General features: G+C 52.7%; 1 protein-coding gene across 8 annotated transcripts in view; it reads left to right on the plus strand.

Moving 5' to 3' along the window:
• Nucleotides 1-14,419, plus strand: part of RXRG (retinoid X receptor gamma) — a 210,885-nt gene extending 196,466 nt beyond the window's left edge. For 7 of the 8 annotated variants that reach the window (XM_045081190.1, XM_045081188.1, XM_045081189.1 and 4 more), the window contains 6 exons: nucleotides 4,952-5,112; nucleotides 5,238-5,367; nucleotides 6,397-6,529; nucleotides 7,771-7,862; nucleotides 9,080-9,185; nucleotides 13,926-14,216. In XM_045081190.1, coding sequence (XP_044937125.1) covers nucleotides 4,952-5,112; nucleotides 5,238-5,367; nucleotides 6,397-6,529; nucleotides 7,771-7,862; nucleotides 9,080-9,185; nucleotides 13,926-14,073 — 770 coding nt within the window. In that variant the 3' untranslated portion in view covers nucleotides 14,074-14,216. The other variant, XM_013055544.2, reaches the window with a different exon arrangement.
• Nucleotides 14,420-14,853: the final 434 nt, after the last annotated feature.

Below are 14,853 nucleotides of genomic sequence, written 5' to 3' on the forward strand. Positions count from 1 at the left end.
AAATGGGGGCAAGGCATGTCGTCCGCCCCAGGTGACTCCTCATTCTCCAGCAACTTCTTTTCTCTGAGAATAGGGGAGGCTGACTGAAGGGATCAATGAAGAAAAGGTTCTCGGAGTTTCTCCGAGGAGATAATGCTACCAAGAAGCAAAAATGGACCTTCTTAGCATGTCTGAGGTAGATGGAGGTGGCCCTTCAGAGTCGTTTACTAGCGCTCACCGTTCCGCAGCTGAGGAAACCGGTGTGGGCTGGTGAGGGGAGTTTTCCAAGGTCTCTCTGGTCCAGCCTTGCTGGTCTCTGCTGGGCCACCAGGAGTTTTGCACTTAATGTCTCTCTGCCCGCAGCGCCCTTTGCCAGGTGCCTGCAAGGCTCCCTTCTTCTCTTCCTTCAGACCGTTACTTACTTCTGGGTAAAGCCTTGCTTGTCTACGCCGTCTAGAATTGCATCAGCCACCCCGGCTTCTTCCTAGTCTCTTCTACAACATGTATCACCACATCTAACCTACTTATTTTGTTTATCTCTGTCTCCACCAAGGCAAGTTTTTCTGCTCTCCCCCCGACTGCTTTGTCAGCCGCGACTAGCACAGAGTAGGCATTTAATACGTAATTGCCGAATGAGTGGGTGAGTGGTTTAAACTGAGTATCGGAATCCGAAGTTTTAGTCATGCAGGAGCTCCTGAGAGAACTTCATTCCCTCCTGCAGCGAGTGTGAACTGAGGGCCTGCTTCATGCTCGTGTCATTCTGGCTGTCAAGGAATCCATGCTCTTACCGGTCGGAACAGGTGAGGTGAAAAATCAGCTGGTGGAGACTGTCTCTTCACCAAGACAGAACTGCGGCTCCGTGGGGCTTCTGCCGCCATGATGGTCACACGTAAAATTTAAGACCCCAAAGAATGTCTCCCATCAGCAAGAGCATGATGGCTGTAGGGGGCCATTTTCGTCTCTCAGGACAGGTGAGGTAAATTCAGGATGACTTGGAAAAACAAGCATTTTCCTTCTGCGGATGAGATGGAACTAAAGGCAGGTGAAAGGCGTCCCTCAGAGGAACGGCCGTGTCTGCTGCTCACCGGCCGTCTCCCAAAACTCAAGCCCGGCCGCCCTCAGCTCCGTTCCAGTCAGAGTGGTTGGCGCGCAAAGGGCAGGAAGTGTGGCTCTTTCACGAAAGAAAAAGTCAGTCAGACCGGAACATGGGAATTCTAAGGGCCTGGGCAGTCCTTCCTGTAAAGCTGGCATTGTTCTGATTCTTTGATGGAGCCCTGTCTAGTTTTGGCTTCTGCCTTTTTGAAAAGAATGTGGAAAAATGGGAGTGATGAACAGTTGAGTAGTAAAAATTCAGAGGGTGGGGCGCCTGGGTGGCTCAGTTGGTTAAGCAGCTGCCTTCGGCTCAGGTCATGATCCCAGCGTCCTGGGATCGAATCCCGCATTGGGCTCCTTGCTCCGCAGGGAGCCTGGTTCTTCCTCTGCCTCTGCCTGCCTGTGCTCACTCTCTCTGACAAATAAGTAAATAAAATCTTAAAAAAAAAAAAAATTCAGAAGGTAAAGGGGCTTTTGGAGAAGTTCGAAAGGAATCGGGGCAGGGGAGCGAATGGGCCCCGGGTCTGAGTGGAGGAAGGGCCACTTTCCGAGGCTGCTGGGCACTTTCCTTCACCGCTCTCATTTCTGACCTCGATTTACAGAATCGGGAGCTCAGGGTGGACACTGCCTTGAGGACAAGAGTAAGACGACTCTGGAACAGTCAACGGAGAGAAACTATTGAATGGAGAGTTTCTGGAGAGTTGAGTAGATAGAAAGGGAGGGACATGGGATGGGCCCCGAAGGTGTCTGCCGGGAGCCAGGGCCCAAGACCCGCTGCCTTTTCAGGGGACATCGTGGTGAAGCCGGCGTGGACATTTGCTGTTCTCCGATGTAACACATTTGTTTCCTATACTTGATCTTAGCCAAAAGGCCGAGAAGCGATCACACATTTGTTTCCTGACAGAAACGAAGGTCCTGAGAGCCTTGGGACCTGACGAAGCCTCCTGAGCAGGCTAATGGCCGAGCTGATGCAGGACTGGGACCCTCTGGCTTCCAGGCTCCAAATAACCCTCAGGGGTCATGGGGAAGTCTACTTCCGTGATTTCTGGTCACATACCAGAGTTTGGATAGTTAGATAATGGGCTGTTTCTGAGGCAGTTCGTGAGTAGCATTTGACATCCCTCTCGAGCCCTGTGTGGTCGTCATTAGTACAACCGGCCCAGAACTGGGAACAGGTACAGAGGGCTGAGGGGTGGGCTCGGAAGGCTGTCGCCTGTGTCCACGTGTTGGCTCCATCTTTTCTTAGCTCTGGGACCTCTGGCGGGTTACGTAACTGCTCTGTGGCTACTAGTACTTGAGAGGGTTATGGGGTATTGAGTGAAGTGTAATCTGTGCAAAGTGTTGCATGCACTCCATAAATTTTGGCTATTAGAGTTAATGTGCAGTAAATGTATGTTGGGCTAATGGATAAAATTCTGTTAGAAGGCAGAAGTTTGGTATAATTTTATTTATTTATTTATTTGAAGGTTTTATTTATTTATATATAGAGAAAGAACGCATGAGTAGGGGAGAGGGAGAAGCAGACTCCCTGCTGAGCAGGGAGCCCAACGCGGGGCTCGATCCCAGGACCCCGAGTGCATGACCCGAGCTGAAGGCAGACGTTTCACTGACTGAGCCACCCAGGGGCCCCCCGAGTTTGGTGCTATTTTAGATCACCGAGTGTCCCCCGGATATATCCCGAATGCGTGTAGTAGGGTAGCTCAGAATGTCTGCCACATAGATTTCCCCAGCAACAGACATATGACTCCTCTGCTGTGGCAGTAAGATTTATGGCACAAAGAGGAGAGGGGACCAGCAAAGAATCACGCGATTAATGGCAGGATTGGAATTAGAGTCGAATTCCCGGAAGCCCAGGTTGTTTTGTTGAAGGTTGAAGGTTATTCCCCTTCCATGGTACAGAGCTGTACAAAGAAGCCAGTTGAGGACCATAAAGGAAACTTAACTTAGTTTGCTCTTCCCCATCTTTTAAAATCAAGACAAATAGAAGCCTGCTCCCCTATGTTAAAACGATTAATACAAGAAGCACTCAACTTTCACCAGTCAGTCCAGCTGACAGATAAAACTACACATGGTAGCGTCTGTGCTGTCCGTGAACGAAGGCTAACCGAGCGGGCCGGAAGGAAGGGGGAGGAGAAACGAGGGGAGGCAGGAAGGGGGGGCAGGGGAGAGGGAGGAGGACCAGACAGAAGTCCCAGGAGCACAGACAGAGACAAAGGGAAGGGAAAACTACCTTTTTGGGAACTTAAAAAAAAAAAAAAAGATATTATTTATTTATTAGAGACACAGCAAAAGACGGAACACAAGCAGGGGGAGTGGGAGAGGGAGAAGCAGGCTTCCCGCTGAGCAGGGAACCCGATACGGGGCTCGATCCCAGGACGCTGGGATTGTGACCTAAGCCAAAGGCAGACGCCCAACCGACTGAGCCCCCCAGGTGCTTGGGAACTTTTTATAATTATTTCATTTCATCTTCCCCAAACAGCCTCACTCAAGTATGGTAATTCCCCCTTTACGTTAGGGAAACTGAGGCTGGGTGGGCTGTCATCTGTCTGGTATCCGTTAGCTGGGAAGTGGTAGAGCCCATTTTGAAAAAGACTTCTTGGGCTCCAAAGTACATGACTTTGGTTCTCCTCTTTTCTACTTTCTCTTTATCCTCTCTCCCTTCTGTTTCTTCTTTTTGTCGCCGCCCAGCTCTATTCTCTTTATGCCACGTCTCCCTCTACTCTTTCCTTCCTACCCCCTCCCTCCGTCCCAGCCCCTGAATATCATTCTCATCTTGAGGCGTCTTCAAGGGTCTCTACTGGAGACTTTGGAGTGTGAGTGGAGTCTTTGCGGTCTTACCCTTCTCAGACCCACCTTGGCCAGTCACTGACGTCCCTTGTGTGACAGACTGGACGCCCAGCGTCTGGCTCCGGTTCATTCTGCAGCCTCTGTGTCTCACTATCCCCGCAAGATCCTGGTGAACCTCTCACTTAGAGGATAATTTTCTTGATTCTTGGGATTAAAAAAAAAAAAAAAAAAAGCATACCAATGCTGAATTTTGCTCCTTGATGCTAGGACTAGGAAGATGGAAACCACAGCTTTACGAATGAAGGGAACTCACCCAACAGAATATTTGTCAACAGAGAGGACAGAATTGCGAAGGGGGTCTGCCTGCCATCCTTGTGTACAGACCATGAGGGTTCTGAGGGTTAGGATGAACTTTGGTGAAAACCCTAAGTGTGGGAAGGCAAAGATCATTCCAGTCTGCGCCTCTGCCTGTGTCCCCTTTCCCACCCCCCAAATCAGCCGCTGACTCTGAAATGTCATCTAGGTGACATTCTTCCACCTTTTCACTTACTAAATCCCGTCATGGCTCCCCGAAGATCTCCCCTGACAAGTTGGATCAGGTGATGTTGTGTTCAGGCTGGTGCATTAGGGGCAGAGCTAATGGGACGTGAATGCCAAGCCTGATGCATAGAATCTGACAGAGGGAATTCGCGAAGTAATGCACTCGCTGCTTAACCATCGCAGGCCCACAGTTCTAGAGGGAGCAGCTAGAGGTGAAATGCAGGAGACGCTCCTTGAGAGACAGAGGAGGAAGTGACTCTTTAAAGGAGCAGGATCAAGGTTATGAAAATTTGAAATGCAAACTTCTTAGACTGGTCACCATAATGAACGGGGAAGGTTGCAGGCTAAACGCACAGGTGTGCACCTGCATAGGCAGGCCGCTGGGCTTGCTTGGTTCCATCTGTCAACATCCTGACAGCTCTGACCCAGCGCCAGGATGACGCCTGTGTTACAGACAGGGCAGTGGGAGCTCTGGTAGGTAACTCGCTTTCCCGTGGCTGTCCTGGGCACGTGGTGACATCTGCGTGTCTTTCTGTGTCTTTCTGTGTGCCAGCTGTGCAAGAAGAAAGGCAGAGGAGTCGGGAGCGTGCTGAGAGTGAGGCAGAATGTGCCAGTGGTGGCCATGAAGACATGCCTGTGGAGAGGATTCTAGAAGCTGAACTTGCTGTTGAACCAAAGACAGAATCCTACGGCGATATGAACATGGAGAACTCGGTATGCGGGCTTAGGGCTCCGTCCACCTCCCAGTGCTTGGCGGGGCTGGAGATGGGAAAGGGGTGCATTGGAGCCCCGGAAGCTGCCCTCACCGTACTCTCGTGTTTTTTGTTTCATTTTTTTAGACGAATGACCCTGTCACCAACATATGCCACGCTGCTGATAAGCAGCTTTTCACCCTCGTTGAATGGGCCAAGCGCATCCCCCACTTCTCCGACCTCACCTTGGAGGACCAGGTCATTCTGCTCCGGGCAGGTAAAGGACATCGAGGTTTGTTTTTCTTGGGACCATCACTTGGGCTGCCATTTTGAGATTACCCTTGGGATCAGAAGTCAAGTCAGCGGAGGAAGCTGCAACCCCTCTGAGCCTCAGTTACTCTTTTTGTATTAATTACAGGCGCTTCCGTCTGGGTGGCCCCTCCTCCACAACGTTTTTCCCCAATGAAACATTGTTAATGGAGAGTGGGGCTCTTGTCCTATGCAAATTTTGCCACGGTTTTATAATTTGCATTTGATTTTCCGAGACAGCTAAGTCCATTTCATCGAGGGCGGTCCAAAGCAGTGCGCCCTTCTTACTATCCTGTAGGAACTCGAGGGATTCCCATTTCACAGAGGCGATGAAAGATGCCGGAGAGTGCCCGCTCAAGTTCATTTATCCAGGGTCCCTTCCTCCACGAAGGTTCTGTGGGCCGCATCCTGTCTTGGCTTCCATTTCCGGGATGTTGGGCACGTGACCTGTTGCCATGCCTCCTCTTGGTCATGGGACCAACAGGGAGAGTTCATGAAGACGGGCTGAGCCTTGGGGAGCCAGACCCTCATTTCACCCCCGTTAGATAGTGCGCAGTCTCTGAGCCTTGACTGAAAGCTCCGTGCTCGCTGGGTGCTGCCAGACGCTAAGGGGATCGAGCCGGGCAGTCGGGTCCTGAGGGCAGAGGCTTCGAGGTCTCCCTTATCCACCCTGGCAGCGAACATGCTGACGATTACCTGCTCAACGTTCAGCCCATATGTGTTGATCGGGGGCGGAAAGAGAGTCCTTATCCTCAAGCTGCCATTCTGAGCTGTACTGGGGAGGTGGTGGGGGAGGTGCAGGGCCCTGAGTTGGGGACCCCCAGTCTTACCCTGTTCCTTCACTCATTAGCTGAGTGGTCCCGAGCTGGCTTTTAGCCTCTGCGCGTTTCTGATGCTGCTGTTGTTCCACGCGGGTCCCAGTACAGGCCTCGAGTGATCATCAGTGAAGCCCGACTGTGGTCCGTTTTCCCTCAAGGCCTCTTTCTTCTCCGCGCAGGGTGGAACGAGCTGCTGATTGCCTCCTTCTCCCACCGCTCCGTCTCGGTGCAGGACGGCATCCTCCTGGCCACCGGTTTGCACGTGCACCGGAGCAGCGCCCACAGCGCCGGAGTCGGCTCCATCTTTGACAGGTGGCTGTCCTCTGCTTCCGGGGCTCGTGTGCGCGCGCACGTGTGCGTGCACGAATGTGTGCGCGTGTGTGAGTGTGTGGGCCTGGGGGTGGCGCTGGTGTGCAGGAGGGACCACCCACACAGCCGCGCGGGCCAAAGAGGAGAGACCATGAAACACAAGAGCAGACCCTAGGGGGCGTGGCCGGTGGATTCTAGAAGGTTTGAAGGGGGGGCGAAGCGGAGAGGTGGTGGAGGGGTGGGAGGGGTGGGGGAGCCGGTCAGGGAGCAGCAGAGCTGCTGGGCGGAAGGGAGAACCGGTGACCTCTGGAGGCCTCCAAAGGAGAGACTGGCTCCCGGACATTACCTGGGAGGTTCGGGTGGGGAGGCTGAACTGCTTACCCTGGGGGCCGCGAGGAGCACGCGCAGCCAGGATCTGACGTTGGGAGGCAGGAGAGATGAGCTGAGGTTTTTGCCCGACCCTGTAGCAGGGTCTCTGGGGAAGGTCTGAGCGGGAGCAGACCCACCTCGGTCAGGCAGCCCCAGCCTCTGCCTGGGAAGCTCTGCCTTCAGTGCTGTGGAAGGAAAATGAAGGCATGTGACTCAAAGACAGGAGTGACACGGGTGGGGGTGAGTGACTCGGGACAAAGGGACAGAGAGCCGGTAAAGAGGAGGCTAGGGTTGGAAACAGCCTCTCTGGCCAGTGCCAGGGCCCCGCGGCCCCTTTCCACTTCCCTGAAGAGTGATCTTCCAGGCCACGTGCCCGTCCACGCAAGAGGTCTCTACTCCCTCCGTGCCCTTCCCCCCTGCACGTTCCACGCAGAGGCCAGCGCAGCCCTCTTCGTGGTCCCTGGAGATTCCTGCCCTGTCTCTGGGGTCCGCCTCTGCCATCTTCCTCCAGACTCGCCACACCCTCGTCCTGCTTTGCCTCTTGCGTTTCTAAATCGTCTAGGCTGCTTCCCCGCCCTCCCCGCCGGAGTGTCCTGCGTCCCCCTGCTCTCCCCTGGGTGCTCCCTTGGATTTGGCTCTTGGCCGTTGTTGGCTTTGTGTTGCTACCTATTGCTTCCACGTCTGGTTTGTTTGTTTGTCTGTTTGTTTTCAGTGAAACCGTGAGCTCCTCGAGATCAGGGGCTGCATCCTATTCACCTCCGAGCCCCCAGTACCTGACGCGTCATCTGGAAATTGGGGTGGGCACATAAGGGGCCTTGGCTGCATTCATTGGATCGGCCCTTTTCTCATCGCCTCTCATTGTTTCCTGTGAACAGGGTCCTGACTGAGCTGGTCTCCAAAATGAAAGACATGCAGATGGACAAGTCGGAGTTGGGGTGCCTGCGAGCCATCGTGCTGTTTAACCCAGGTGACTGTGCAGGGGTTCGCCCTCCTCCGTGCTCGGCCTCCGGGCTCTCTCCGGGCTCTGTTGTCCTCCGCTCCTTTAGTTCAGCTGAGACAGACAGGCAGGGCGCGGGAACATGTCCTTGGCGAGGGCAGGAAGCTGATTCTTCATGGTTTCTACTCCTAGTGCCATCTTGAAAGTGTCTCGGATGGGTGTGGAGTGCGCCTGTTTGGGGGGCAGATGGGGGAGACCACAGAGGTTAGCTGCCTGGGGTCATGGTGAAGGTGGTGGTAAAAAGTAGTCAGATTCTGCATATGGTTTTTTAAAAATTCTATTTATTTATTTGAGAGAGTGAGCACAAGCAGGCTGAAGAGCAGAGGGAGAATTAGACTCCCCACTGAATAGGGAGCACGCTGTGGGACTCAAGGTCATGACCCAAGACGAAGGTAGACGCTTAACCAGCTGAGCCACCCAGGCACCCAGATTCCACATATAGTTTTAAGCAAAGCCATGGGATTTGCTGATGGACTAGAGACAGTGCGTCAAAGAGCAGTGTTGAAGGTAATTCTCAGGGGGCTTTGTTTAGTCCTCCTAAGTAATTAGAAAGACGGAGCTTTATTTGCTGAGAGGAGGTTCCTAACGGGGGGAGAGGAAGGACTTAGGACTTCGTGCTTCAAGTCTCAGGTGGCTAGTGGGCCTCCAAGAGTAGCTGGCCAGGAAGGTCTTGCTTGCATCTGGGGTTCAGAGAAGTCGGGACCAGAGATGTGTGTGCGAGAGCGGTCAGACTCTACCCCGCTCCCGGGCTCTGAGACAGGGGTCAGCTCATGCGGGGAGTCAGGAAAGGTTGGGGAGGGAGGGGGGCTGGGTGCTCACGTGGGTGGGTCTGGTTTTTGTGCCCCACCTCAGCATTCCGTCCGGGCACAGCCCATAGTAGGCACTCAGTAAGTGTGTGAATGTCATGTTTCTAGAATGATTGGATAAAATAAAACTCCCTTCCTTGGACTCCGCAGTGGGTGTCTTTGGCCATTAACAGGGTTTTACACCTTTGTTCCCAGGGTCTACTGGGTAGACTGGGCACCGAGAGGAGAGCCGGGGCACCGAGGACCCCAGCTTTGTTTCTTTCACTGCTGTTCCCTGTCCCAGTGTGTCTCGAGTAACTGAGTAATTAGAAAGACGGAGCCGTGTGGAAGGGGGTCCACATGCCGTGTGTCACCCGAGGCTAAATCAGTCATCTTTTCCAGATGCGAAGGGGCTGTCCAACCCCTCGGAGGTAGAGACTCTGCGGGAGAAGGTGTATGCCACCCTCGAGGCCTACACAAAGCAGAAGTATCCGGAACAACCTGGCAGGTAAGGGAGTGCTGGAAGGATCTGCTGGCCGAGGCTGTCCTTCTCTCCTGCCCCGAACACATGGCGGCGCCCAGCAGGCACCGTCTAGGTTTCGCATGTGTTGTTTAATCTTAACAACAAGCTCAAAGCTGCTAAAACGTTGGCTCCCTGAAGCCAGAGACCTGATCTTGTTTGCTGTTCCCCACTCCAGAGCCAGAGCCTAAAGCAGGGCTGGGCCCATGGTATATAGCTTTATTTTGTTTATTTTAACGATTTTAGTTATTTATTGGAGAGAAGGAGAGAGAGAGAGAGAGAATGACTGAGAGTACGAGCGGGCAGGAGAGGGAGAAGCAGGCTCCCCGCTGAGCAGAGAGCCTGACTCGGGGCTCAGTTCCCAGGAACCTGGGATCATGACTGAGCTGTAGGCAGTTGCTTAACCAGCTGAGCCACCCAGGCGCCCCAATATAGAGCTTTCAGTGTCTAATGAACAAGCAGATGAGCAAATGAATGTGGGTCCCATCATCTCCAGTTTCTAACAAGGCTCCAAGGTTCTTGCCCACAAACACGGAGCTGGTGTGCAGTGGGGCTGGGATGTGACCTCAAGTATGTCTGATTTCCAAGAGGTTGTGCTTTCCGGGCTGACCGCCCTGCTTTCTGCTCTGCCCCCACTGAAGCCTGTGCTAGAAGGCCCAGACTGACCGTGGCAGCCAGAACACGTGGCCACTGTTCCCCAAGGCCGTCTGTGTAGCCTCTGGCAAGGTCCTCTAGTTGGCTCTGGCCCTGAGATCCTTGTCTAAAGAGGAGGACATTGATCAGAAGATCCCCGAAGCTGTCTACCCTTTTAGGTGTTCTGAGTCGTTAAAAACAAACGAACAAAAAACTTAAATGCTTTCCCCAAAGCACAGCTAAATAGAAGTCTCCTGCTCTGCTAACTAGTGAAGTAGAGAGAATGGGATCCTCAAATCTCGCCGAAATCCGAAAATGAAACTGACAAAACTGCCTTAAAGACATTCATTTTGTTTTCAGGGTTAAGATCACAAGCTCTGAATTCTCACTCGTTGTTCGCATTCCTCTGTGAGGTCTAATTTCTGTTTAAGCTGTTTTCTCTGGATCCTCAGCCAGTCTGTGTCAGTCGTGCAGAAGCTGGGCTCCAGCTCTTACTGGAGTTTCTTTTATTGAACTCCAAATGGGTGGGTTTCAGGCCTTCAGTAGGACACACACACAGGCCTTGAGGGGTCAGGAGCCCAAGCTGGCGAACAGAGCTCCCAGAGCTCCACTCCCAGGAGGGGAACACGATTGAAATGTACTTTTTGCTCACGTGCCAGTCCTGGGTGGGCCGTCTGTTCGGAGGGCCAGCTCTCTTCCGCATCAAGACTCAGGGGTCCACTCCTTCCTTCTTGGGGCTCCACCGTGTCCCAGAGCGCCATCGTGTTCTGTGTCTAGATGAGGGAGAGGGAGGGAGTGGGAGGAACACAGGGGTGAAGCTATCTGGGCAGACCGGCCTCGGAAAGGTCCCCCATCTCTTCACTCACTGCCGCCGGCTGGAACTTAGTCACATGGCCCAGCGGGTCACAGAGGATTCCAGAGCATTCTCCAGATGCCTCTGTATGCCAAGGAAGAAGGGGAGACTGGGTTTGGTGGACACCTGGCGGTTGCCCTCATATGTGCAGCAGGTGAGGTCACGGCTCTGTCCAACCGACGGGGCTGGCAGCCAGCAGCCGCTCGGCCCTGGCCGGTGAGAGCTCCTGACTGTGGTGGTGGGTGATTTCTACCCCATCTCCTAGCTCGAAGTCAGCACTAAGCATGTTTGTTGAGCACGTATTATGTGCAAGGTGTTAGGAATAGGCAGGCTCATACTCACCCATTCCTCCGACTTGGCTCTAGGTCCCATTATTTATCTCAAAAAAAAAAAAAAAAAAAAACCCAAAAAACAAAAAACCACCCAAAACAGTGAACCAGTCTTTTTCCTTATTATAAAAGCAGAACATGGTTTTGTGGGAAAGAAGGGAGGTGTTTAAGAATAAAGTAGGTAATGAAATTAATCATAAATTGGGGGGGTATTTTTTCCCATATCCTTGTGTGTCAGTGGTTGTGTACGTAGACGTGTGTGTTTAGGGGTGCCTGGGGGGCTCAGTCGTTAAGTGTCTGCCTTCGGCTCATGTCATGATCCCAGGGTCCTGGGATCGAGCTCTGCCTCAGGCTCCCTGCTTGGAGGGAAGCCTGCTTCTCCTTCTCCCAGTCCCCCTGCTTGTGCTCCCTCTCTTGCTGTGTCTCTCTCTGTCACATAAATAAGTAAAAAATCTTAAGAAAAATTTCTTTTCTTTAAAAAAAAAAAAGTGTGTTTACAGAGAGGAAATCATACAGTTTGGTGTATCGTTTTCCTCTCTTAGCTATTTTGGGCACTTTATCAGATACTGAAAAGTACAAAATTACCCTTTTCTGTGATTTTGTACTATTTCACAGGGTGGATGTATCCTTGTGTATTGGCTCTTGTTCTGGGGAACATTCAGGTTGTTTCTACTGAATATCATATTGAGAACTTGGGAACTTGCCTGTTCTCCTAGGAACGGGACTGCCAGGGGCCTGGGCTCCCTGATTGTTGGCTGGATCAGGGCAGAAGCTGGGGCGCAGGGCGGGAGTGTGGAGGCTGGGCCCCCTGCATGTCCCTGGGGCGCGTCCAGCACAGCCTGGACAGAGGGTGGTCGCCCCACCCCCACACCCCACCCCGGAGCCTGAGCAGGTGCACCAGGGATATCGCTTGGCTCAACCAGGTGGGTGAGTGTGCGGACAGCTGGTGACCTCCGCTTTGCAGAAAGTAGTGGCTGAGGAGCCTGGCCGGGTGGAGGAGAGCGCGCAGTGGTGGAGAGCTGCCACCCCGTGGACACTCTTCAGAAGTACACTTTGCAGGGGCTGAGTTTTGCTTTCTCCAGCCTGAAAGCAGAGATGGAAATTTAGGAGGACACAGAGCCTCAGGCACATCTTCTCACCCTGGGGCCCGCTGCTGCTACCCTTGGGTGAATGAGGAACTTGGAGACCTCCCCAGGGCTCTGGCTCTTCACGGTCATACTTAGTTCCGTGGTCCTGCTCTCAGTTCCTAAATCAGGCGCAGTTGGCAAAGACAGCAGTATCCTTCTGTATTTAGTGTTTTATATATTATAAAACTTTGGCATTCTTAGAATGTATAATACAATCTAAATATATTTAGATCTAAATATATTCTCGGAGTCACAGCTCAGGCTAACTTTGTATTTTGCTTCTAGAGAAGTCCTTTCCTTCCCCTAATTCCATGAAACTCTGCTGTGGCCGAGTCTGGACCAGGAGCTCAGTGTCGCTAGCTAACTCTCTCCTCCTGCTTGGTGACCCCCTGCAGATGCCCTCAGAGGCTTTACCATCAACAGTTTCTGGAGGGTTGTGTGGGCCTTGGTGTAGACCGTTAGCTTTTCCATGTAAAGAAGGAATGCCTACCTTTTTAGGTGGTGCCGTCTTATGTTTCTTGAATTGCCCCTGTTCCGTAACCCTTCATGGCGTAGGAATATAGAAATAGACACATTTTCAAGGAGTCTTAAAATTCCAGCTTGAAACTCACTCTTGAAATCATGTTGTGATGCTCAGTGAAGACCCAGCCCAGCCAGAGCCTCTGAGTTAAGGCAGGAGTGGCTGATACGGTTTTGGTTCTTGGCCTTTTATTGGAAGTTATGAATTCCCGATTTCCGGTTGCTGTTAATACCATTAAAAAAAAAAAAAAGCTTCATTGGCAAATGGGTTTGAAAGATGAAGAAGGCCCACAGAAGCAGGATGGGAGACATGGCAGGTAGCGGGAGGTCAGCAGGGGGTGCAGATGTGAGACGCATTGTTCACATGCCGGCCTCCTTCCCTGGGAAGCTCACAGCCAAGGTCCTTGACGGCACAGGAGTGCAGAGGAGTGCGGGAAAGCCCGTGTGTGCGTGTACACGCGTAGGAGGGTATTGAGAGTGAAGGCGAATGTGTGAGTGTGTATAGGTGTGTATGCGTATGCATGAGTGTGTATGTCAGGGTGTGTAAGAGTGAATGTCTGTGCACCCAGGTGTGGCAGTGGTGGAGGCATGTGTGTGCATGTATACACGTGTGAGGCATGGGAGCATGTATGAGAATATGCGAGTATGTATGTGTGGTGGTGTGCACGTGTATATAGGTGTGACGTAGGAGGCAGGTGTGTATAGGTGTGTGCATATGTCACAATGGGGGGCTTCCTTTGCACGTATTCACACCCATGTGAGGATGTGGGTGTGTACATGTGATTGTGCACATGTGTATGTGTGTGATGAGAGTCAGGCACGTGCATGGGTGTGTGTGTACGACGTGGTGGGGTTCTGTCGCATGCACACATGTGAGAATGTGTGAGTGCGTGTGCACGTGTGTGTGTCATCTCCCACCCAGACCACGGCCCCTCAGGGGGATCGCCCCCTGCTCCTGACTGAAAGGGAGGCACAGCCCGAGAAGCCGAGCGTGCATGTTGGTAACAGCTGCTTGCACTTCGGTAACGAGCGTTGGTAACTGAGGTGGCCTGCGGTCCTGGCGCAGGGAGTGTGGTGTGAGCACAGCACAGCCCACCGGGGAGGGCAGAGCTGATGCTTCCTAGGACTGACGCTCGTCCAGCTGCCTCCGTGGCCCTTCCAGGCCCCCTGTCCTCTCCCAGGTTGGAGAGCTGACGAGCTCCCCGGTGTCGACAGCTGCCCGGAGCGGCCGATCCCGGCTCCTGACGCCCCTTCGGCTTCCCTGCAGGTTTGCCAAGCTGCTGCTCCGCCTCCCAGCCCTGCGCTCCATCGGCCTGAAGTGCCTGGAGCACCTGTTCTTCTTCAAGCTCATCGGGGACACACCCATCGACACCTTCCTCATGGAGATGTTGGAGACCCCGCTGCAGATCACCTGACCCCGGCCGCAGCCTCCCCACCCAGGACCAACCCTGGGCAGGTGTGTGTGGACCCCCATCCTGCACACGTTCCTCCGCTTCCCACCCTGACCCCTTCCTGTTCCCACAATGTGATGCTTACAATAAAGAAACCTTTCTACGTCTGCGACTTTTATAGGTGGAGTTTGTACAGATGTTCAAGGAAGCCCTTCTTGGCAGTCTGAGGGGATGGGGATCTTTCTAGAAGTTCCTGGAAAAACGAACCAAGCCTCTGTACATATAATTGGTTTAAATTATTTTTTCACTTGCCATGGAAAGCAAACGAGCGAATAATAAAATAATATATACGATGTTGGCACCGCTTGGAGCACGGGGTGTGTTATTGTGCTTTGGGGAAGTGTTGTTAGTGGGCGGAGGAAAGCTGTTGGGTGGGGAATAGGGCTGGAGTCCCGAAACAGTAAATCCCACAGTCAGGCACCCTGAGTCTAAACTGGGCACAGCGCACTTGGCCCAGAGCCGCTCCGCCCCCCTCCCTCCCCGGCAAGACTGGGAAGAAACACGGCCTTTCAGAGTCAGCTTGGTTTTTTGTGTTTGTTTTCTTCCTCCTAAGGATAATGAGTGCAGACAACCTTGTTCTGTTTGGGAGCAATTGAGCCTAAGGCCAAGAGAAGATGCTCTCTTGACGGAAGAAGGTTCTTGGATCCTGGGAGTTGGTAGGAGGTAGTAACAAAAGAAAAGAATTTTCCGCTGTTAACCAGCAACATTAGCAAAAAAGACCAGAGTATACCTAATTTGTTTTCC

This window comes from Mustela putorius, unplaced genomic scaffold (genome assembly GCF_011764305.1).
Source record: "Mustela putorius furo isolate JIRA1106 unplaced genomic scaffold, ASM1176430v1.1 tig00000508_pilon_pilon_pilon, whole genome shotgun sequence".
NCBI classification, from domain to species: Eukaryota; Metazoa; Chordata; class Mammalia; order Carnivora; family Mustelidae; genus Mustela; species Mustela putorius.